Source organism: Typopeltis vanoorti, chromosome 1 (assembly GCF_054136105.1).
Source record: "Typopeltis vanoorti isolate ZY-2024b chromosome 1, IOZ_Tvanoo_1.0, whole genome shotgun sequence".
Lineage (NCBI taxonomy): Eukaryota > Metazoa > Arthropoda > Arachnida > Uropygi > Thelyphonidae > Typopeltis > Typopeltis vanoorti.
Window position 1 is genome coordinate 81,530,999 of NC_143549.1, and position 25,638 is coordinate 81,556,636.

General features: G+C 33.2%; 1 protein-coding gene across 1 annotated transcript in view; it reads right to left on the bottom strand.

The window, feature by feature from the left end:
• Window positions 1–25,638, bottom strand: part of LOC150110133 (nicolin-1-like) — a 97,409-nt gene that overhangs the window by 59,662 nt on the left and 12,109 nt on the right. The window contains exons 3-6 of the mRNA XM_090391645.1: window positions 24,364–24,470; window positions 20,055–20,168; window positions 10,374–10,451; window positions 7,980–8,084 (exon numbers count right to left, since the gene is read on the bottom strand). Of these exons, the coding sequence (XP_090247771.1) occupies window positions 7,980–8,084; window positions 10,374–10,451; window positions 20,055–20,168; window positions 24,364–24,470 (404 nt within the window). The remainder of the gene's footprint in view (window positions 1–7,979; window positions 8,085–10,373; window positions 10,452–20,054; window positions 20,169–24,363; window positions 24,471–25,638) is intronic.

The window sequence follows — 25,638 nt, forward strand, 5'->3', positions numbered from 1 at the left end:
TCGCCTCTGAACTTTTTCCAACGCAATTTCATCTTTTTGAAAACCAGGTGACCAGATCTGTGCACAGTAATCCATATGTGGCCTGATCAAAGCCTTATACAAAGGAACCATAACATCCTTACTTCTACAAGTCAATGTCCTCCGCATCATTCCCATTATCCGCTGTGTTGTCTTCACTATTTTAGCAACATGTCCCCGAAATTTTAGGTCCTTGTCTACAATCACTCCCAGATCTCTCATTTCCTCTACCTCTTCCAAGATATTCGCACCGATTGTGTACTTTACATCCCATCTCTGCTTCCCAAATTTCAAAACCTTACACTTTGAGACATTGAATTGATATACCCACTTATTTACCCATTCAGACAGTGTATTCAAGTCCTCTTGCAAAGCTACAGCATCCACACTACTCCTGATAGCTCTGCCCAACTTTGCATTATCTGCAAACAACTGCACATCACCATTCAGACCTCTCCAGATATCATTTACATACAAATTAAACAGCAATGGACCCAAAACAGACCCTTGAGGTACACCACTAGTAACTTTCCTCTTCTGCGATATCGCTCCTCCATAGACAACTCGCTGATACCTATCAGACAACCAATCTCCAATCCAGTGAACCAATCTACTGTTCAGCCCCATCCGTTCCAATTTAATTACCAGCTTGTCATATGGCAATTTATCAAACGCCTTTGCAAAATCTAAATATACCACTGTATATGCAATACCCTTATCCAACGCATTTGTCACTTTATTATAAAAAGTAAGCAGGTTGCTAAAGCATGATTTTCCTTTAGTAAATCCATGCTGGCCACCAAAGAGTATTTTTCTGTTGTCAACCCAATTCTGAACTTTATTCCTAACTAACTTCTCTAATACCTTGACCACAACTCCAGACACACAGACTGGTCTATAATTCAAAGCCTTACTCTTATCACCTCCCTTATGAATTGGAACAATTTTACCTTCTTTCCACTCTTTTGGAACTTGACCCAGTGAGAGACTCATGTTGAAAAGATATACAAAAGCTGTTGTTAACTCTCTGGCACATTCCCTCAAGACACGTGGTGAAATAGCATCAAGTCCCACAGCCTTATTTACATCAAGTCTATTCAATTCCTCATATACCTCCTGTTCACTTACTAACAGTTCCTCCTCCTCCTCTTCTCCCACAACTTTCAAGTTCTGCATGATGTCACATTCGCAAGAGTGAAATACCTTTAGAAATTGCTCATTAAATATCTCAACTATATCCTCCGCAGCGGTTATCATTCCTCCGTTTTCACCAATCAATCCCATTCTACCATAATCATTCTTTCTTCTACTGGCGACATATCGAAAAAACTCCTTAGGATTTTTTTTGGCTGCTTTAGCTAACTGCTGCTCATACTACATTTTTGCTACCCTTATCAAGCTAGTCACCTTCCTCGCCTGCTCTTTGTACTTCTCATACAATTGGTTGTTATATATACTCATTTTGTGTTTCTTCCATAATACCTTCTTCTTCCATATTGCATACATTATCTCTTGATTCATCCATTTTACACCCACTCTGTTTACCCTCTTGACCCTCGGAATACACTCTGATATTGCCTCCACCAAATAGTTCTTGAGTATGGCCCAAGCATCATTGATATCCTTTCCATCCAGTTCTTCTTTCCAATTTATTATCGCAAGCTGTTTCCTGAGCTTTTCGTAATTACCAGTCTTATAATTCCACATATATGCCTTTCTAACAGACGTCCTCGAATGACTGGTCACCCTGCACGTGATCACCTCGTGGTCACTCTCACCAACTGGTGGAAGATTTGACACCTCATTTATAATAACATCATCTGACGAGATGATCAAATCCAATACTCTTGATCCTCGTGTACCCTCCGTTACATACTGCCTAAGGTAATTAATTATCTTTCAAAAACTCCAAAAATTCATTTTCTTTACCCCCAGATGCAGTCTCTTGCTTCCAATCTATATCACCATAATTAAAGTCGCCCATAATGATAACTCGTTTCTTGCTAGCTAGGCCAATTTGCCTATACATTTCCTTCTCATTACCTTCCATATTACCAGGTCTATAGCAACACCCAACTAAATATTTCCTCCTGTTAACTTCTACCTCACACCATACGGCCTCAAAACCGTGACCACAATTTGCACCTTGCAATTCCACCTTAGATGGGCACAACTCATCTGCTACCATTAACAGTACTCCTCCTCCTTTTCTTCCCTGTCTATCTTCACGAAAAATATCATATCCGTTCATCTCTATTCCTGTCAGGATGTCATCGTCATCTAACCATGTCTCACTTATACCAACAATTTTGGGGCGAACAGACTCGAGCAAAGCAACAATTTCGTTCCCCTTATTTCGAATACTTCTAGCATTAGTGAATAAACATAATAAATCATTACTGCTTCTACAAGTCCTAAGAACATCACTCCTGCGATGTAACTCTTCAATACCTTCTCCTGTCACTTCCTCTATATTACCAACAATTTGTCTGTCTTTCTGTCTATATGCAAGTTATTTGGAATTACCTAGCTGAAGATCATTTTGTTGTGGCATTTGGTATTTTAAAATCCATACTAAATCTGTTGGACTGTCCTAATTTTTTTTTTCATTATGACCATTTTCACAAAGCTGCAAAACTGTACGAACTTATAAATTTTAATAACTGCGCTCTGGATCTTTTAAATGGGATTTTAAGATGTACACGAAAGCATGCCTTGAGTGGTTTAACTTGGTTTTCGTGTGATCATTTTATTAATAAAATCTGGCGGAAATGATTTAATATTAATAACGCATTGGCTAGATGAAATTTAATGAAATTTGGCATCCTTAATGAACATTTTCGAATCGTTCCAATTTTGGTTTGCAATTGAATTCAAATTCAAATTTCGAACTATATTTTATAAACATAATTAAAATAGCATATTACGCGATGGTACACAGCGCGGTAATTTTCATGTTTGAATCTTATGTTCAAGACTAATTAGTAAATGAAATATTTGTAAATTCTAAAATCGTTTTTATTGGCTAAACGATTCAAAAGTATAATAATATTTCTATCCTGTTTGAAGAGATTTAATGATATTTTACATACAGGATCACTATTAAAATTTGTTGAGTCATTCAAGTGGATCGTTTTTTTTTAAAACAAAAAATTATGTTAACACTACATACAGTTCCTCGTTCAAATAATATCATAATGAATGATGCCACTATGCAAAAATGCCATTACGAATCGTACCTTTTATCCTGTTTGAAGGGATAAAAGGAGTTCAAAATAAGTGTTTTTTCATAACTAATAAAAATATCCAGGTTCTGTATTTCATTATAACAAAAGACAATAACATAATTAATAAATAAAACAGTTATTAAATGTTTAAACCTCTTATCTGCAATAATTTTCTTACTAGTTCAATTTTTCTGTTCAACATTGGATATATACAATATAAACAACAGGGGATTTCTAACAATAAGATATCTCTTATGTGAAGTACGTGATTCTGATTAAATATGCACACATAAATATCATACACATAAGTGTTCCACGTAGTCGATAAAGATGTTTTTTATGCATTTGTCTCGCTATGACACCGAGGAATTTATCAAAATTTTTAAAGAAATTAGAAATCGACAGCGTGTGCTGCACATTCCCTTCCGATACAAATCGTTTACCAGCCGGTTTGAACCACTGATCTTTCAAACAAATCACTGAATGGGAGATCAGAACTATCCTGATCTCCAGTTCAGGAGATCAGGATGGTCTCCTGATCTAGTTGTAGAACTGTAATCATTTGTACGGCTGTCATTGTGGGTTGTGTGGTACAACATTATCGTGTGTAGTAAATGCTCGACAAGAGCATTCTTACGATCCCAAAACACCGTTCCATGATCTTCGTCTCGCTTTCTAACGGTTGTATTTCTTTTTTTACTTCTAACTGGTGATGAATTTCAGCAGGTACAATACTCATATATGTTGACATCGGATCACTGCACATGACTATTATATCGCATCTCTATGTACATGACTATTTTCCAGTGGTTCTATTTCTTTCAAGTGATTAGGATGATGCAGCTGTGCGATATCAATGCTATCACGTGATCATATGAGAAGTAAACGCTTTCCTCCGTTATGTACACTCCAACGAATGATTTCTTTTCATCTGCGACGTGCTGTTACTCTATTTTTTGAAATAAAGTAACAGTACGTCGTTTCAAAATATATTTTTTGAAAACGAATTCGTGCTCTGGTTTAGGTGAACTTTTTTCTTTTTATTCTTTTTTTTTCCTTATATATACAATTTTTTTTCATTTTTCGGTTCTTATTACATAGAGGCCAAGGTGTGGGTGTTTCAGAAGAGATTCTTTCCTACTGTGGATTTTTCTATTGTTTTTCAAGGATTTCATGGAAACCTGACATCTATTCGATCATTGTCATTTATAATTAACGCCGGAGAGGTTCAAGATCGTGATGTTAACTACATCTTTTACCTCGTACAAAAAGCCAGCGTGATTGGCCGAGTGGTTAGCGTATCAGCTCTTCAATCAACAGGTTGCGGGTTCGAATCCTCCCCATGAGCATAGAAGTTTGTGTTTGAGATCAACTTATTGGAGGCTTGAAGTGGCTTGAAAATTTCCAGATTTGGTTTCTAGAGCATATTTCCGGAATATGCAAAAATAAATATATATATATGTGTGTGTGGCGTCGCGTGCTCATTTTGGTTGGGTGTGCTGTCGTGTGGATTATGCAACCCGCGCTACAATTTCACGTCAATTTGACCATATGCATGGGCGTACGTCCGCAGAAAAATTCCTGCCAGGGGGGGGCTATTTAATTTAATTTAATTACATAATTAAATTTAATTAAATAATTACATCAGTAAACGTGTCTTCTTTGTATTATATTTGTATTCTTACATCGACAAATATAATTATTTATCGATGTAAACTATAAATACATTATTTTCATTTTGCATCGATTTTAAATGATCTTTAATTCTTGAAAAAAAAAAAAGATATTCAGAATTAATAGTTTTTAGCACAATTTCATATATAAAAAATTGACCGGCATTTTTATTAAAAATCAGCTAATTAATTAATCCTAAATTAAATTATTTCATTGGATCAGTTTAAAAGCAAAAAAATCATAAAACTAACAAATAAAATAATATTAAATTACATACACTTACCTTTTAAAAATGTATTTTTCTGTTTAAATTTGTTTCACTATAAATTTACAATTCACACATCACTCAGTAACTCACTAGACACAGAGGGAAAACTAACCTGTCACTGCTCATAAATCAGAAAAAGATGAACCAAAAAACAGGAACATTGCTGTTTCTTATTGCTGCAATAAAACACGTGTTCTATGGCTACCCCACCGTGGGCCAAAACTGTCCAACCCATAATAAAATTTTAAGACAGACAAAGAGTTCCCAGGGTCGAGGGTGTAAAATTACATATCTCAATCAATTTTACGATTATAATTTTTGAAATTTTTTAATCGATCCCGGGGGAAGTTCCCCCTCCCCTGTGGACGTTCATGACCGTGTGATTGCATTTTATCGATGTATGAAAGTTTTGAGAGGGCATAGCGCATCAGCGCTCATTTTAATTGGTCTAATGCAATCAATTACATGATAACTTTGAATACTTCTGCGTAGAGTGGGGGAACAATCTGTTTTAAGATTTATTAGAAAACAACAATGAAGGAGAAAATGCTATATTTGGTTGGTAAATACTCAAAGATGAACCATTAGTTTTGAGAATGTGAGAATAGGAAAGAATAAGTGAGTAGAAACACTTTCATTAATGGTAAACGAATAATTAATAATTATCATTTGTGATATGTGTGTCCTATAAGTTGCTGGGTACAGCTAATAGCACGATCTAAACGATCTAAATTCTAAACATGAATAAGTGCATTTTTTTAAAAAAATAATTAAAAAAACTTATGAAGAGAGAGAGAGAGAGAGAGAGAGAGAGAGGAGAGTATTGCAGGAATAAATATGGATTGATGGAGCATCAAATCATTTCGTAAAATTTGTTGCATGTGTTATGTGTATTTCTCTGGTTTGTGTATATTTCGCTCCGTTTTCCAAGAATTTTATTTTGTTTACTGAGACTCAGTATCCATAACATCTGACAATTATCGAAATTATCGACACTTTTGGAAATCCTAAATTCATTATTATTATTTTTTTTAGTATCAGCAGTTCTGTCTTATCAATCTCACACATGCTGGAATTTTGTTATAGATTAACAACGTCTTATAATACACAGAATATTCATTTTTATTCAGGAATAGATATTTTTTACTGTCTGTTGTTTCCGAAGACTAGAATAAAAATGTCTTTATATACCGTTAAAAAACTTTGCAACCTCAACAGATGCAATACTGCACAAGCAAAAGGAAAAAAAAATAACATTTGTCTCCTAACACCCACTTTCAAATTTTCAGTTCCAGAAAACATGCATAACAACTGTTTGTAATATACATCGGATACGAAAAGAGCTCAACTCATGATAAGTGACAACGTTCAATTGGATTGGTTGACACAATAACCAACCATAGACACTAGATGCTGAGTGAGCTCAAAATTTTAGCTCACCCAGCCCTGCTTTCTCAGCAGTTTAAAAATATTAAAAAGATAAGAATTTGACCTGCTGCGTCCTCTTTAATTTTCAAAGTGCTCAAAGGTGTATGCATTTCGAAAGCACACCCAGGCTATTAATGCGAATGTGACGCAATGTTTACATGGCAAAAAGTGTCCTCTTCATGAAGCACTAATGCTTCATTATCCTCCTGAAGAGGACAGTGAAGCATTAGTACAGTATAATGTGTTCAATTTTAATTCTGCAAACAATTGGGGGAGTCTTCAATGGAAATAAATGCAAAAATATAATATGGGTGATACTGATATTTGGTGGATGAGCATCGCACATCTAGCACACCCGGAATATTCGCCCCTGATATATATATATAATTGATAACACTAGAAAAGGATATCCTTAGCCCACCCACAGTATAAAATATACTATGGGTTTGAAAATAACCTTTCATGGGTGCGAGCAACATAAAAAAGATCAGATAACTGATTTTATGGATAGTTACAGCATGATTACTTTCCTATATCTATCTAGGTGGACAGATATTACCTCGTTATGTTTTGCAAAATGTGGAAGAACCTATTACGTTCTTCTTGGACAGAATTTATTGAAATTTGGTATTATTTTTAATTATTGACTCGGCTCCATGATGGTTACATTGGAGACCTTTTACATGGTCAACATGTTTCGGAATTAAAAAAAAACGGCACTGAGTGCATGGATTTTTTTAAAATGGTAATTAGGATCTTTAGCAAAATTTGTTGAGTCAACTAATATAATCTAGTTTTAACTAGACCTTGGGGACAAAATCCGACAAAATGATTCGGCTCTATATTCATTTGTGATAATAAATAATGTCACTGCACATGAATGCTATTGTGCAGTGCACTTTTTAAAAGTGTTTGATAATTTACATGGTTGGATAATTTTCCACTTCATTTTAATCACAGAAAAATTAAGTGATGTACAGTACTCGTAAAAGTTAACGAGGAGTAACCCGCAAAAACAAACGTAAGAGGCATTCAACAATAATCCAGTTCGAAATAAACAGCAATAATATCTTATCTTGCTTAGAGATCAGAACATGTGTATCCATTATGCTACATCTACTCTACAGTTTGATTAGATAGTAAGCTATGCAAGTTATTTCATATTCATGCTGACCGGTACGTTGCAATTTTTAAAGATGCCTGTATATTGTGTTTAAGCTATAAATTATTGTATTTAAATTATCTGTTCTGCTTAACAGCAACTAATAATGATAACCTTATAATTCACTAAGTTAGCATAAAACTCAAGCAATAGATCAGTACATTTCACCAATGTTTTCCATGAAAAAAAAACTCTGTCTTACCTCAAATCTTCCAACTGAGTCATCTGTTTGGCATGTCTTTGCTAGTTCTGTTATAGCCCACATGTTCTGCAAGTGTGTAGCAGCTTTGACGTACTGTTCTTCCACCTGCAAATGTATCATTCATAAGACAATCAGTCACATATATATGCAGCAGCGTGTATGAAACTATGGTTAATACGATGGAGTCATAATTCAGGAGAGTGAGTTTTGACCTTTCAAATCTAATACACATATACAGAGTCCCACGTTCATATCTGTTGAATAGAAAACTCCAAGCATTTGTGCTGCATTACCTAAGTCGAAAAATACATTCAAACTTAGAACCATCAAACAATGACTATAAAATTCCCACGGATTATATTACACTAACACCATTTCCATGTGGCCTAATTGATATTCAGACTGGATGCAGCATATATTTCTCTACTGTCACCTACTGCCGGTAATACCCAGAAATTGTTTGGAATCACACGACATCAATCTAAGAAATGTATTTTATGTTAGTTTTAAACATCAAAGATTATTGAGCTACTTTAAAGCTATAACATGAGAACAGTGATTCGTTTGGGATTGATTTAGAACACTGTACAGTTGTTTAGGATATTGCATTTATCTGAAACAACTTACAATGTTGTATTTCTCTCATTCAACATTGTACAGTTGTTTGAGCTAAATACGACATCTGGAGAGAAACAGAAAACTTTGCGTCTTCGAAACTGATAGAAGCTATACTATACTATACATGTAATATTTGTCACGAAAGATAAGAGGATAAAGTTATTCCAAAAAATCAGAATTAAATGGAGAAGGAAGGAAACCGGAAAGAGCAGAAAACCCCAAGACACTTCAAAATGAGTTGCAAAGTTTGGAAAACCTTTTGAACTGATATACTTCACGCCCTTTTTAAAGTTCTGTTGAGGATTCTACTGTCACTTTACTAAGGTTTATTTTTTATTGCTATTTATTTTTACATGATTAGGAAGCCTTGCTCTAGAGACCAAACATGGAACTTTTTCAAGCCACTTTAGGCCTCCAATAAGCAAGATGATAGTCTCACACCGAGCGATGAAATTCACCTCCCATCTAAAGAAAAACAAATGTTGTCGTAATAGATAATTTGCTGCGAAGATTGAGGATGAGTTAAAAAGATTGAAGATGATCTCATACACAGTGAGTAGCTAGAACAGAAGCAGAAAAGAGACCACAAGACTGGGTTTTACTTAGATCGCCTTATACAGTACTGAATAAAATGAAGAGCACCAATATGTGGTTTTTCGAATTGATCCCTAGAATGTGCATACACAAGCTTTTTTTAAAACCTCAAGCATGAGCGATTGCAAAATCTTTAGCACTTCAATGCAGGGTATGTGCTAGTGGAATCTACTGAAGCTTTTCTTGAGGTTGCAGTCCTTGAGGAAGCATGACGTATATAAGATTTTATGCGGAACGGCAGCGAGGAATCCGGGACTGTCAATAGAGAAGAATCTCCAGCGAGATTCTTCTCTATTGGCAGAAGTGAAAGAAAACCGCAAGAGAGTCATATTTATGTGACTTTATTACAAACTCCACTTCCATATTCATATAGCAAACTGGTCCGCTAAAAGATTAATTTTCGGTTCATTGTTCTGATAGTAATTCGGATAATACCCGAATACAATTTTAAGTGTAAAATGATATTCCGTATTACACGAATTTCCTCTTTTATCATAGATATTTAGAGTTTATTAAGGTCAGTTAGTTGTTTCCGCCATAATCCCTATCAGTACTCAAAAATTTTATGATCCAAAAATACATAAAGAGATAAGCTGCTTAAGAAAAAGAATTTAGGAATGCTGAAAAATTAGTGTGCAATTTCTACTCTTTCTGTTATACCATCATGCCACTGCTCGAAAACTGTTGCTGTTTTGATTTGATTTGATTCCCGTCTTTAAATGTGGATAGATTTTTTTCTAGGTTTCAAAATGATTATGCGGCTGCTGGAATTGCAAATGAAATTATTATTGTAATTTCAAAGTCAACTAGTTCGAATATTTCTTTGTTTATTTCATATAATACTTATATTATTACTGAGCTATTTCTTGGTTCACTTAAAATGAGCACACAGTTTGGAAATAGATGATCCAAAATACCGTAATCATTAAAGTGAATTTATAGTGTATAACAACGAGACCGATTATATTACAGTAATAATTCAGTGTAGTGGGACATAATTTAGGCTCCTATTACTGAAGTCTGGTAGAAAGATTAGATTTTTTTAACATCTTCATTGGGAATTTAGTTTGAGAGTATAACAACAGTATATCCATAAGTTTGCAACTTTTTCGTATTGTAGACAACTTTTGATTTAAAAATTAATTTGTAATACAAAATTCATTATACAAATAAGAACTTTACCTGAGCTTTCTTTTCATCTGAAGGGATATATTTTTCCGAGAAAAACAGCCTTGGAATTGATACTTTAAGATTCAGATCCTACAAAGATCCAATATCACAAAAGATTCAATTCATTTCGAATATATCAAAAGTTTCGAATATATTTATATGTTTCACATATTTCCATGAAGGAAAACAAATCGAAATTACAAATAAGGGAATAACAGGAAGTATACAATGCATTCTTGCAATTTCGACATCAAACAACTATTAGGTTTCTTTGAGCTTAAAATTTTCTTTAAATTTTCTAAACTCTAAAAATTAACGTAACATGCCGTTCCTTCCAAAGCACAGAGTTAAGAATATTAGTAAACGAACTTATATTTCAGCAAGCAAATAAATTATTAGATATAAAAAATATAGCGTATAAGAACGAGAATTGTAACTCATTTATTCACTCAGTATAATTAAACCTTGAGCAGTTTTCAGTATATATATCGCAGACAATTAATTTTGTTATACTTCATTTCCCCCTATCCCAAAACAAAAGCTCGAGATCCGCAATTTTACATTCCCTTTTAGTATCCCTTAACATGTCCCTTAACATCCCTCGACTCAAAAGCTGCCACGGCTTTATTTCATTACTTTCATGATAGCAGACTAGGTAATTGGTATTAAATGTTCCATACCCGTGAAAGTATATTTTCTGGCAAATTTGGATTTGGTCTGTTTTGCGGAATGAATCGCTAGAGTTTCAAGGAGGAAAAACTGTCTCTTACCACGATTAATTTGTGGCGCAAATCTTTATAAAAGTTCTTCACATCTTTGATCTCTTCAAGCGAATCGATCCAAGGTCTTTCCAAATAAAGGGCATCGTCGATAAACTGAGCTAAAGTTTAGATTAAAAAAAAAATCATTAAATTCTCTTCGACCAGAGCAGATTATTGCTATAGTTTTCATTAATTTGACAATATTTGCCAACAGAAGTGCTTTTATTGTAACCAAAAACTGAACCGACTTAAATAATTTAGTTTACATCTTAGATATAAAATTTCATCTACAGAAAAGCTATTGTTTTATGTAATTTCGATATGTGAATTATCCAATTGAAACCAAGGTAAATGAATCTGCTTCTTTATTACTTAAAGAAAGAGCAGCACTCCTTCAACTGTAACGTTTTTGTAAATCGGAAGGCAGCCGGTTTCCACTTTTGTCACGTCACCGCCGAAGTAGCGGGCCTTCCGACATTGTGCTAAATAAAAGATGTTTCCTGTTTCTATCCTGATTTTATTTATGCGTATTGGTGTGTCAGAGTTCTACGGCCTGCGTAGGCTCACAGTAATTCCATAATATTGTTTTTTTTTTTCTCTTTATACAGCAGAGTTAGTCAATATTTTGTGCAGGTAAGTACGTGGGCAATCGAAAAGGACTTGGTTTTAAATCATACAATTCAGCCTAATCTGATGCTTGATTTTTTGTATGAATTCTAACGCAGAATTTTAAAATTCGTTCTGCCAAGGTAAACATGCTTATGGAAGGGCCATGATCTATAATAAATGATTACATTTTTGCAAAATGCTTCTAATAAGAGTGATTTAATATTAAATCATGTGTCATTACACAGTTGTTAAATTATAACTATTGTTAGTTAATTGTACGATTACAGTGAATATTATTTGCATAATGCATGAATGGATTTATGTATATAATGTACCGATATTGACATTGTTAGCATCCAGGAATGTGTTAGCAGAGCTAATCTCAAATTCCTCTTCCTCTGGGTCTCAAAAAAAGACTCAGAGGAAGACCAAGATATAGGTGGATTGATACGGTAAAAAGTGCCTTAGAAGAGAGAAATATAAGATCTGATAATGTTGGAGTCTTGACAAGTAACAGACTGATTTGGAGGAAAATTGTAGATAGGAAGTTAGTAATGATGTAAATTTTTCATGTAGTACTATCATATTCTGTACCATGTCAGAAATTTGATGACGATGTACCAATATTTTGTAAATATAAACCAACAAAAAAAACTAATGTATTGAATTAAATAACAAAATATCATTTTATGATATTTGTTATTTAATTGAATTCAATTCTGTTATTTAATTCAATTCCGTTCTCATATGGAGATAGCTCTGCTATCTCCATATGAGAATTGAACGAAATAAAATTTAAACTGAATTGAACTGGAGTTAAGTCATCTTCAAATGAAAACTCCTTAATGATTCTTCACATTCTGAACTCACAAATTCGAACTCAGCATTTCGAACCAAAGGGCATCGTCATTACCGACTGAGCTACGGAAGTTCATATTTAAAAGAGATCTAGGCAGAAAAAACATTCTGGATCTTTTATGGAATTCTTCCATCTTATTGACTACAAAAAAAAAAAAAGAATTGTCAGTAGTCAAGCATAGACAAATCTAATCGAGAAAATAAAACAAAACAATGTGGGCAAAAGAGTAAGAAAAGTTTGAGAGCAAACAAAATTATTGCTTATTGGTATCCAAACCAAAGGATGAGATAAACAAAACTTAACAATATTCATTTACATAAAATATTTCCTAATGAACATAACCGTATGTGTTCTAAATGCGATAAGAACATATATTCTAGCATAGGTCACTTGTTTATTTTAAAACAAATATTTGATGCTTAATTGTTATCAGCCCATCATAAAAAAAACAACTATCCCACAATCAAATCCTTGTAAATGAGGCCAGTAAAAGTCAATTATATGCCACTTAACAGAAACCAAAAATAAAATAAATAATGATAATCCATGCTTCCTTCCGTAATTGTACGCAAAGAGGAGAAATTTAAGTAACTAGGTAATAGCTTGTGTTCTGCATGGTTGGTTTCTAGAGAATATTGCGAACAACCAAAAAAAAAAAAAAAAAGTGCTTTATTCTTCAGCTGAGTCACAAACACTCACACAGCATCATGTAAGGCATAGATGTCACTAAATGAAAACTTTTTTTATAAAGAAAATACCGAATTTTCTTAACAGTCAATGAAGGATCCCAATTGCTGACCTGCTTTCTTTATGCCGCAGCTTTGTCCTCTATATCGCTTTAAACCCTCTACGACTTTCCATATCGGGCATCTATTTAGCCATGTAATTGCCACTTTCACAGGTTATTAGATGGTCGACATTCCGTTAAAATCTTGCAATGCGTAATTTTGTGCTCCACATAAAATTTGAAAAATTGTGATTCTCCAATTTCAGTTTCATAATTCTCTCACAACCATTTTCACCGGAGCATGCAATATTGCAATTGCAACTAACTAAGGGATCTTAATGTATTTCTGGAATAACTACTTTCGTGATATGCATGTATTATGTGTGTGTGCGCGCGTGTGTGCGTGCGCGGGCAATTTTAGCACTTCTATAAACGAAAACCAAGCACTGTGTATGACTTTGAGTTGAACTGCAAATTGCTATTTTTGGAAACACTAATAAAAAGAAAAAAAAAACAGCGTTCGTTCCAAGACAGAACTAACATGAATGAATAAATAAATGAATGAAGAAATTTGTTTTAAATACGAGTGGTAGAATTATGGTAGAATTATGCTAAAACAGTTGAAAATTTCCCTACAGAAAACTCATTAAGCAATCTCAAATTATTTTTGTTGAATTTTTCAGACCTGTTCTCAAACATCGAAATAATACACAATTCAGGACAGGTTGGATTTATATAGAATATGCAATTTTTCAGGGAGCGAAAACTTTGGAGGAATGAGCCTGCTTTAATGTATCTTTATACTAAGAGAAGGAAGCCATTTTTATTCCAAAACTACTTTCCTCTGGTGTGAAAATATTGATATCATTATAGATGTGATAGTGTTAAGAATTTTTATGCTAAGAATAAGATTATATCAGATTTCAAAAATAGTGAAATATCACGTTATCCTTCCGCCACTGTAGACTAATATACAGTAACTGCTGGTAGATATACTGAAGTTCAATGGTAGGCCATGTAAAGTTGATGAAACGAGTAGAATGAAGAATACACAACAAACTATGAATCAGAGAAGGTGAAGAATAAGTGACTTATACCTACGTCAGTTTTGACGTCACTTTTACTAATAACAGCTATTTAAAATTTTCATTTTGTATAATTACAAATTACCGATGACCAGAGACAAAGAAAATCAAATAAATAAATACTGCGAGGAACTTGAAAATTATAATAAAACTGGGGATACTAGAAACACTTTTCAAATGATATTCATATCTGTCACCATAAAACATAAAGAAGTGGAAATATTGCCACAGATGACAAAAACGGTAGACAGCTATCAGTAAATTCGAACTTGATGAAAGAATGGAGAAACTACTTGAATGTTGATAATCCCCAACATTCAAGTCAGCTAGTGGACCTGCATCTAACCACCACTCTACCAATAAATTGTGAAGACTTCACTGAAAAGAAACTAAAAATAGCAATAGATCAAACCAAAGCAGGAAAGTCCCCAGGGACTGATGGAATCAGAGACGAAGCATTTAAAAATGCTGGGTATAATACATATTCCAAACTCCTTGCCATAATGGATCAAGCTTTAAACACAATGGAATAATACTTCAACAATGGAAACAAGACCTTATTGTCCCTATACCGAAAAAGGGCAGTCTTAATAGAATGGATAACTACAGAGGTATTACTTTGCTATCAACCATGGTTAAAATCTACAATAGGATGATACTCAATAGAATAGAACCTTACTTAACACCACTTTTAAGAAAAAACCAAACTGGATTTCTAAAAAAACGATGTACAATAGAACAGATACATTGCATCAGAAGAATCATAGAAGGTTCACGTGATAAAAACTTACCATTCATTTTAACTTTTATAGACTGACTTCAAAAAAGCCTTTGACTCCATTAATAGAGAAACAATATTTAAAATACTCAGCTTCTATGGTCTACCCTCAAAAATCATACAACCAATCACAGCGCCTTATAAAGATTACAATGCTACAGTAATAAAACAGAAACATCTGAATCATTTCCAGTGACAACAGGAGTCCTGCCAGGTGATGTACTAGCACCTTATTTGTTTTTAATATGCTTGGACTGCATCTTCCGGACCATCAACACAGAAGATCTTGGTTTTAACATTAAAATATCCACCCACACCATGCAAATAACTGATCTTAGCTTTGCTGACGATGTTGTACTTATTGATATAGAAACCAACAAATATACAAAAACATCTCAGTCTACTAGAGGCACAGGCCAAACTTATTGGTCTGCAGATCAACACCCAAAGTCAAAGTATTCTCAATAGGTTGTGAAAACTTTATACTTCATATCAACAATAAACCCTTAGAAAGAGTAAACTTTCAATACCTTGGATCGTACATCAGCAACACAGAAAATGATATCAAAAAAGGTAAACAGCTGGCTCTAGTCTTCCATAACAAACTCCGCCCCGTCTGGAAATCATCATTATTATCATTAAAGACTATACCATGCAACCAGTAGATCCATCTTCTTGTATGGTTCTCAAACCTGGACAATAAGCACGAGATCTAATTAACTACAGATCTAATTAACTCCTTTGGAACTACATGTCTCAGACTAATCCTTGGATACATCTGGATGGACCGCGTCACTAACTGTGCTGTGCTAAATCTGGCTAAGCAAGAACCACTTGTCAGTATAGTCAAAAAACTACAACTCAGATGGCTTGGGCATCAACTCGGACATCCTGAAGTCTCGCCCTTTTTGAAATCCCTCATCCTGTAAAAACCAGAAGATGGCAAAAGCAGTAGAGGAAGACCATGCAAACAATTTTGGCAATACATATGTGAAACCATCAGAGGCTGAACTGCAAAACCCCATCTGATGTCTACACCGGTTAGCTCAAGATAGAGAGACTTGGAAAACCATAATTTGCAATATTTAATTTTTAATATAAATCTCTTTTCCCTTTTCACATTGTATCATATTGTGAATAAACTATGTAAGTATGTATGTATGTATAATTACAAAAAAGCGTTTTGTCATTTAACAGGAAATTTCCAATATTTTGCTACGATTTCGTGAAGGAAGGGTGGGTGGGTGGGGGTGAAGGAAATCGCTACTATGCCTTTACTATTGAGTAAAGGTGGAAAATGGCGTTGGAATTCACGGGATGTTTTCTTAAACTTGACCAAAAAATCAACATGTGATAAAGGAGTCAGCTAACGAGTGCTTGCCGCCATTCTAGGATAAGCTGCTTTATATCATCCCATTCTATAAAAGCTCTTTAACCTTAACTTAATCATGTTAATGACTGCTGGAAACTACAAGTATTGAAAGCAGATAGTTGACAATGTAGCATTTAATGCAACCAATGGAGTGTGGACTCGTTCTCAGCCATTCTTTCAGTAATAAATAATCCTCTGCAAATTTAAATAACACAGGTAATTTTACAAAGAAAATGAATAACCAAAATTTTGAGTTCTAATATTACGATATCTGTTCAGTAAACCATATCGGCTAGTTAATCCTGTTGCGATTTTAGCCAATATTCTAGCCATTGTTATGATAACATAATGTATTCAATGAATTGCAATTGTGGCCCAGTATGGAATGGCTCCACTCGTACACGTCACCTAAAAAGCATAAGGAACGTAGCACATTAATACTACTTTTGCAGAATAAAATTTGGTTATAATGAAGCAAAAGAATAATACGAATTAAGGTAATTCGTATTATTATTCGCATAGCCGGATATATTAAACTAGTTACAAAAAAGTAATTAATTTTAATTTACTATTTAATATTTTCAATATTTCGAATATCTCAGGGATGAGGTAAAGTACGATATCATGGTTAAGTTGCCTTTCTCTTTTGTTCCCATTATGTAATGGCCGTCACTTTAAATTAAACCCAAATGAATTCCGCTCTTTATCTAGCCTGATGAAACGGCAAATGCAAATACGTCTTGAAATAGCTGATTTATTTCATTCTATTCCCATGGTCAGTTTTGGTCACGCATACTTTTCCAATATTTCTCGCGTGTATGTCCGAATTATTATTTTTTTTTTTTTGAAAAAAATATGGAATTGAAGATAACTTTCCTCAGGTTGAATTACTCACAGCAGTATGCATAATTACATGCATTTCAATATTTATAAATAACAATCTATCAAATTTGCTAAATATTTGGAATTTCGGGAATATCGAGCAGAATTTTAGCTATTTGGTTATTTAAGTATGATTTTTAATTTTTCATTATTATAGTTCGTTTTAGTGTAATGTTGTTCAATAAATCCTGAATTATTAAATCCAAAATGTAGCATTTTCTAAATGAAAATCTCAAGCACTAAATTGAAACCTCTCTCTTATTTAGTGCATTAGTATCTTCGGGGATCAGGAATCGTAGAATAAAAAAAATTATATATATATTTAAGAAAACTAAAATCATGGCGTTTTTAAACATTTAAAAAATTGGTTTAATGATGCGAATATATTAAAACATTATTGTAAAAACTAATATAAAAGAAAAAAGTTGATTTCACAGGTATGGTATTTGATCAAGAGCCTTCTAGTTCACTTATTCAAATTTGAAGTGTATTTGAACTGATCACAGATGGTTATGCGACAAAGAAAAAATAATCAAAGATACATAAATGAATAAAATACGGTATCTGACAGAAATAAAATATTTGCTGATACAAATACGTTCGTGATTAGGCGGGCTTGACTTCATAGAAAATACGCATTCAACAATTCGACATTCAAAGAAGAGCGTAGAGATATTCTAACTGAGATTCTATTGGTTATAAAAGCAGAGAACCTGAACTCGTCAATAAGATACAAAACAAAATGGAAATAAGTCCCTTTCAAACTTGAACAATGAATCTTTAAAGGTGCACGATAAAGATCAAGAGCAATAAAAAAGAGATATTTCAGAAAACAAATAAGTATACTTTTTTAATAAAAAAAAATACATTGTTTTAAGAAATGCAAATAAATATCCTCTAATGCAACTGCATCCCCAAAACGGAGTAAGTAACTAATAATTTTAAGTTGGAAAGATTTGGAAATCGGAATAGCCGTTTCCAACCTTCGCCATCGCCGCAGTCGAGTTCAGTTTATTAGACGAGATTTTAGCAAACAAATTGCTGTCATATTTTGTTCTAATCCTATATTATCCTGAACATTATGTTTAGAATGGAGATTTTTCTAAGCTCCCGTGTTAAAAAACCCCCCAAAAAACTCGGTTTTTTCCTGGAAGAAGAAAATATCTGATTTTAACTTCCCAAGAAGTCGGAACTTGATTTTCGAAATGGTGAACCAAGTGGAAAACGTCTATAAACGTTTAGTAGGCGAAATAAACCTAACTTATAATCCTTTCTCATGTCGATCTAGAGTTATGGAAGTTACCACGAGGATACCTACGCACCTCATATTGACATTAACGTTGGAGATATGAAATGGCTTAAAGAGTTTTATGTCTAGTTTCTAGAGCAAGGTTTCCTTATTATCTAACCTTAGCACATCCATAGTATTAATGTACAACAGGTTTACAGCTTTTAGAATGGTAATTACATAAAGAATATAAACTTAAATTTATAATTAAATAGGATCAGAAAATTCAAATGGGAAATATTTTAATGGTTATCAAAGAAAAGAGACATAAAAATTTATACAATTGTAATAGAGAGGGAGGGAAAAAGAGAAGATCACATTTTCAAAACGTTTCGAAAAACTGCACCACATTCAAATGACAATGAATTATTATTGAAGCTTCTAAATTCGTCAAAGAGGTCAAAATTGCTGTAAAGTGTTTTGCAAAAATTAAATAATTTCAAGCTTGCCAGCTTCCTATTTTTGTAAAATAAAAAATAAAAATAAGTAATTAATAAATTAAAAGAAATAATAGGGCTCAGTGGAAAACTGTGTCCTTACAAACTATACCATTGGTAACTATGTCTAAAGAATAAACAGATTTCGTATAATAAGATGCACTGCATGGATTCCTGTTTATAATTCAAATATGTCATATAATACATGAATAAAATCCAATAATTTTGATTTTTTTTTTTTTTTACTACGTAGCATTTCACCAAAGTATTCTAATTGCATCGCAAAGAAACGATTACATCCGAAACCACAAGTCCAAATTTGGAATTTAACAAGAACTGAAATTTATTTCTGAGTAAATGCTGCAATTGCAACATTAAAGCATAAGTCATGCTCATCAAGTATCCACTTCCGCTTGTTAATAATAATAAAAAAAAAGATAAAAAAAGCGGGTGGGGGGATAATCTTCTTGCACTATTCTAGCATATGAAAAGCAAATTTATGTTTTATTTGAGCTTTTTGAAACGCGTCCAATTTTGCGGAAATATAGATGCTGAGTCATGATTACAGTTCATTATTCATCGTTATCATCATCATCATTATTTTAGACACCATCAACTTATTTTTTAAACGCATGCTATAAAACTTTCCATTCGTGAACGATTAAAAAATGCAGAGGTGCTGCCATCTATCTACTGTTCCACACAAGACAAATAGTTACAGTATTTCACATGAATAAAAGTGTATTTTTAAGAGTAGAACTAAAATGCTGCCATCTAGCGTACTAAACAAGAATTATAAATACTTTTTTATAATTATCTGCATTTAAAAAAAAAAAAAACAGAAAATTACAAAGCTTTATTTATTCGGCTCATGAAACTTCATAAATGTACTTACTGTTGGTGTCTCTCGGAAGAGATGCAAATCTTCGATCCCAAATTTTCGCCATTGAGGGGATGGTTGGCGTAATATAAATCGAAATGCTACTATTCGTAGCCATGCCAGTCGACTCTATTAGGAATAAAATATAACGCCAGTTTGAAGCTAGAAAAAGGGACATATACATTCAAATACATAGTTAATATGTATTTGAATACTGTATTTGAACTAAATACTGCTAAGATTGCTGCATCGTATGCTGAATATAATATAAATGAAGATAAATCATTTTAATATTTCATCAATAGAAAGCTTAACGTGCCTTTTGCAGCCAACTGCCAGAATAGTTTAACGGCAGCAATACTGATGCTGTTAAAAACGATTTCATAATCACTAGTTACTTATGAAACATGCAGAAATTAACTATAATATTCGTAAATTTCATGAAGAACTATTGAAAAGGATTCAGAAACGGGATATCAATGTAAGATCAAAACTGTGCAAGCATTTGCTATAAAGATAGACCGCAGATGAATTATAAAGCTTGGTATATATAAGGAAGAGTGATATGATGGAGACTAGTTTTTGAGAAGAATGAATTAGATTTCTTAACAGGATAAAAAGTGAGCGAGCGAACAAGAAGTTATTACTATAAATGCCACAAAACCACATTTGAGCAATAGGAGACTGATTTGAGTCAAAGAATAATTTTTTTTCATGGAAAAGAAGGATGGAATGCATTGCCAGAGAGGTGCTAAACATCGAATTTAGGGTAAGATGATCTGTGCATTGTGATATCCATAATGGACGTCTCCGGATAAATTTTATGGCTCCGTGATGGATTAGCTGTTTATACTACGCCAAAGCAAATTATGGCAATAAACCACACGTGTTCTCAGACTAATATGCCAACTTTCTGAGAGGAGAGAAAGGAGAAATCATTTGAAGTCTAGACATAATTCAAATCCTGATCTTTCCAACCTGTGCTACGATGGAGGCCTGAAAATATTACAATTCAGTGGCTCACCCAGCCATGAAGCCCCCCCCCCCCCCACAAAAAAAAAGAAAAAGGAAAAAAAAAAATACACTAGAAAATTTTCCAAAAATCTTTTCCTATTTAAATTCCTTTTTTTTTATTTATGTTCTGTCGTGTCTTCTATTTCTATACTACTTATGAATTAGCGATCGTTGCAGATGCTCAGTCATAGGTCATATGCGATGCGTAGTGTGTATTCTCAAATCGCCTACTCTACTCAACTCGCCCCCCCCCCCCAAGATTAAATCCTGAGCACGCTACTGCTACAATTTTTTGCTATTAGAAACCTATTTTGGAGAAAACACTATAGTAGTCGCTTTATGAAATATGGAACTTAATTTTATCATTATTTTTATATAATGTAAATTTAGAATGTGAATGCTGTCGACGGATTCTTATTCGACAACGAGTAAAATATCACGTGAACAGTAGTGGGGAAAATAAATTGCTAATGGACTCATCTATGAATCCATTAGCAATTTATCAATCTAGTATTGGAGGGAAAAGAATAGTGCTAACGACTGCTTTTTCCTACAGTACATTGCACTTATTAAGATATTAAGCTTCTATAAGCCGTAAGTAAAAACATAGAGCAATAAATTCCAATATGCAGATCTGTTTTATCTAATGTATCAAATAAAGACCACTGAACAGATACAAGGGGGAGGGGTAGATAACTGAGAAAAATCGAAACTGTGTCGAAAAGAGCAAAATTTAATATCGGACCAAGTTGCCACAGGACTTAATAATTACGACAGTGTGTAGAATACACTTCGATGACACTTTTTGTCTCTATAGTAAAACAAAAATCTGCAGTTCTTTCATAGTTGCAGTTAGTTCATTCACAGTACATGGTCTTTTCAGTCTGCCCATAATTTACAACGACTCGAAAACATCTTAGATGTCTTACTTAGGATCGAGATCGGATTCTTGACAATCCAATGTTGACTTTCCAAATTGTTTTTTGCCTCAAACCACTCTTCTATAAATTGAAAGCATGTGAGAAACGTTCTCGTGCTGATAAAAGTTGAAAGTTGATTGTCTGCAAAGAATGCCATCACTGCAGATAAAGTAGAATTTTCTAGAACGATGTTTATCCGAAAATGATGGAAAATTATATGCCAGTCCTCAACTGGCTTGAAGTCTATACTGATTATTTTTATTACTATATTCATTGCATTAATTTAAAGCATAGAATCAGTTCAGCAGGTTTTTGATCTAAAAATACTGCTTTAAGATCTGATAAGTCATGGAGTTCTATCTCTGTGGATCATAGATTATATATATATATATATATATATATATATATATATATATATATATATATATATATATATATATATATATATATATATATATATATATATATATATATATATATATATATATATATATATATATATATTCCAATTTATAGTGGTGATGGTGGACAGTAGATGGCGTATATGTAGATGAGGTGGCTTGTGGATGAGGATGAGTGGTGGAGACGGGAGCTATAGAGCAGGTGCCCTCCCTCGATGAGCCTTAGGACTCCCCGGAGGTGTCAAATCATAAATTAATAAATAAAATAAAAATAATCAGATTATACTAGTTAAACAATATTATATTATAAAATTACATTTCTGTTAACACGTAACGCAGAATTTGGAATACATATTTTATTTATTTATAACTATGAAGAATGGTAAAGTGGAAAAATAGTGGAAAAGTAATAAATAGAATAGAATAGAATAGTGGTAAAGTAATAATTTCCAGTAACAAAGTAACAAAATTCAAGAAAGAAGACTGCGATGGTTTGACCATGGGAACAGAAAGACTACCAACTAAAGCCCTGTATACGACGATGGAAGGTAAAAGATCCAAAGGGCAGCCCAGAATTAGATGGATAGACAAAATAAAAGAGGACCTGAAAACCAAATCACAACAAACGACACCAAACTGGAAAGAATTGTTCGGACTCCCCAGAGACAGACAGAAGTGAAAAGAAGTAGAAGAAAGTAATAATTTAGTAGTAAAAAAGAATTAAATATGTAAATTTCAAAGCCAATGTTGGGCTTATATGAAGATAAAGGCATCATTACGATATTAAATATTTACGTAACAGATGGTTACGTGTTTAAATAATGATAGCGTTCTTGTGTACAGTTTTCAAGGAAGGTTGTAGGTTTTTGTGAAATAGTATTTCCATTGTTTTTATTTTTTAGAATTATAATGTGTTTTGAATGTCGGAATTGATAGCAAACACTGTATATATTTAATTCATATTTCATTTTAGCATCTTGATAATTTTTTTTTCATTTTTCATGCAGCGTATAGCATTAATTAATACCACTAACTGTTAAGTAGAGGATACACAAAATTTAGAAATTACTAACAGAGGTGTGTGTGTGTGTGTGTTTGTCCTTTCAAAATGGAGTAAGATCTGCTTTATAGCTTTCTTTATATTGAAAAATTTCATTTCTGCCAACCAGGCAATTAGAATTTAAAAAAAAAAAAATTCTTAGAGATCTTAATAACAAAAATAATGATTCACGGATATTAGAATGACGATCTCCTATATTTCTGGTGGATCGAATTCGGTGATTTCTTGGTACAATGGTGTAGTAAATCTGGAAATGATCAGATAAAAAAAGGGCATAAATCTAGACAAATACAAAAATTGACAAACATTAAATATTGACTTTAGCAAGGACCCTCATTATCACAAATTGAGCACCTAAGCATTACAGACAAGTTAATGATTCACTCATTGCCGTTTTAACAATTTAACATGATTCTTATGACCGAATCATTTTAACTAACTAATTCTAACTAAAGTGGTCGATTTAAATCAAAACTGAGATAACAAATTTCAGAAAAACCCTAAATAATGAATATCTTTAAAAATCACTCCAAGGAGTTGTAATATGACACAGGGTATGCAAATTAATAGAATTCAAGCACTGTTGCAAAAACTATGTTTAAGACTGCGTTTTAAAGGATTGTCTGATCAATGCATGTATTCAAAGTCGAGACAATCCATTTTCAGAATAAACAAATAGCTGACATATTTTGCTTTTTTTTTTTTGTGTGTGTGTGTGTGTGTGTGTGGAAACGATTTTTTACTATTAGTAGACACAGAATCAATCTTCGTAGAAGTGTAACAATTATAACAATGCACACGTACATAAGCGATAACATTCAAAAGTTAATTACATTCCAATATGACAAAACAGACAAAAAAAATCGAAAGTCCTATTGACATATCATTAAGTGTATGATAAAATATAGAGGGGAAAAAATGATCCAAACCTGTTTTTGTTGAATAGAAACAAGGTCTTGACTACCCTGCTCACAATGAGGATCCGGCATGAGGGCTTGTCGACGAATACACATTTCCCAAGGAATAGCTTCTCGATCTGATGGGAGTGAAGGGCACAAAGGTTAGAAGCACGACTTCAAGAGTATTAGAATGCGCTTAATCTTATTATTTTTTTTTTTATCTCCTATAATTTATTAGTTGAATAACGCGGTTATGTTTTGAGGCTAGTGATATGTTCTGGTTCATTGGTTATTTTAAAGTACATTTCTAACAATACAAATTAATTGATACAAAGTGCACTGGAAGCAGGAAGTTAGTTGAAGAGAATCAAGTCAAAGTTTACTAAAAGCAGATATTCAGTATAATTGTAACATGTAGTTCTTTCTTTTTCGATGTAAAAATAGCTGAAATTAAGTAAAAATCAAAATCGGAGGAAATGAAATTGCAAAAACGAACTGCCTTTACATTAAGATTGAATGAATAACCTCATTTGCACTTGTCAACGTTTAAAGATGAAAGAGCAGAAGAAATTCACAGATGTCATTAAAACATTCGCTGATTTTACCCACATGCACACGCTTAATATGTGAAAAAAAAATCGATTATTTGGTAAATTTTATCCAGCTTGTTTATTTATTAGTGTCATGTACATTCTATCCTTGATGTATTTAAAAGAACAAGGTAAATTCTCGTCGCGAAATTTTTAGATTTCTTGAAAATCCCTCAAGGACGAGATATATTTTCTTGCCGCTTTTTAACTGCAGTTGGCCTAACAAAGCTATCTCAGTTGTTGTTTTTTTTAAATTCCAGAAACTCGAAGAATTCCCTCCTACAAAATAAAAAAAAAAAAACTGAGAACATACGCAATTAAAATACAATACATTAACGCCTCATTCCTTAGTTGCCTAAGGAATTACCTAACATAACCATTTATATCAAACCTCGATGACAAGTCCATACGCTGCTAATACTTAACAGTGCAGACGTAAAAGTAGCAGATTTCTTATTCTATCCGTCATCTTCGTCAGATATTTCTGATGATTGCGTTCAATGAATAGTATCCATCCAAAGATGTGTACATTACACGATTTTTAATTTCAATGTCATACGAAATGTACTTTTCAAATGAAATGCTGTTAGGCTAGAACCAAAGCCAATACGCATTCTCCAGCTCAAAACACCTCTGTTGCAATACAACCTGCTAACAAATTTCATTGAAGCAAATTCACATCCACATTTTTAACAATGTTTATTATTATTGTGGT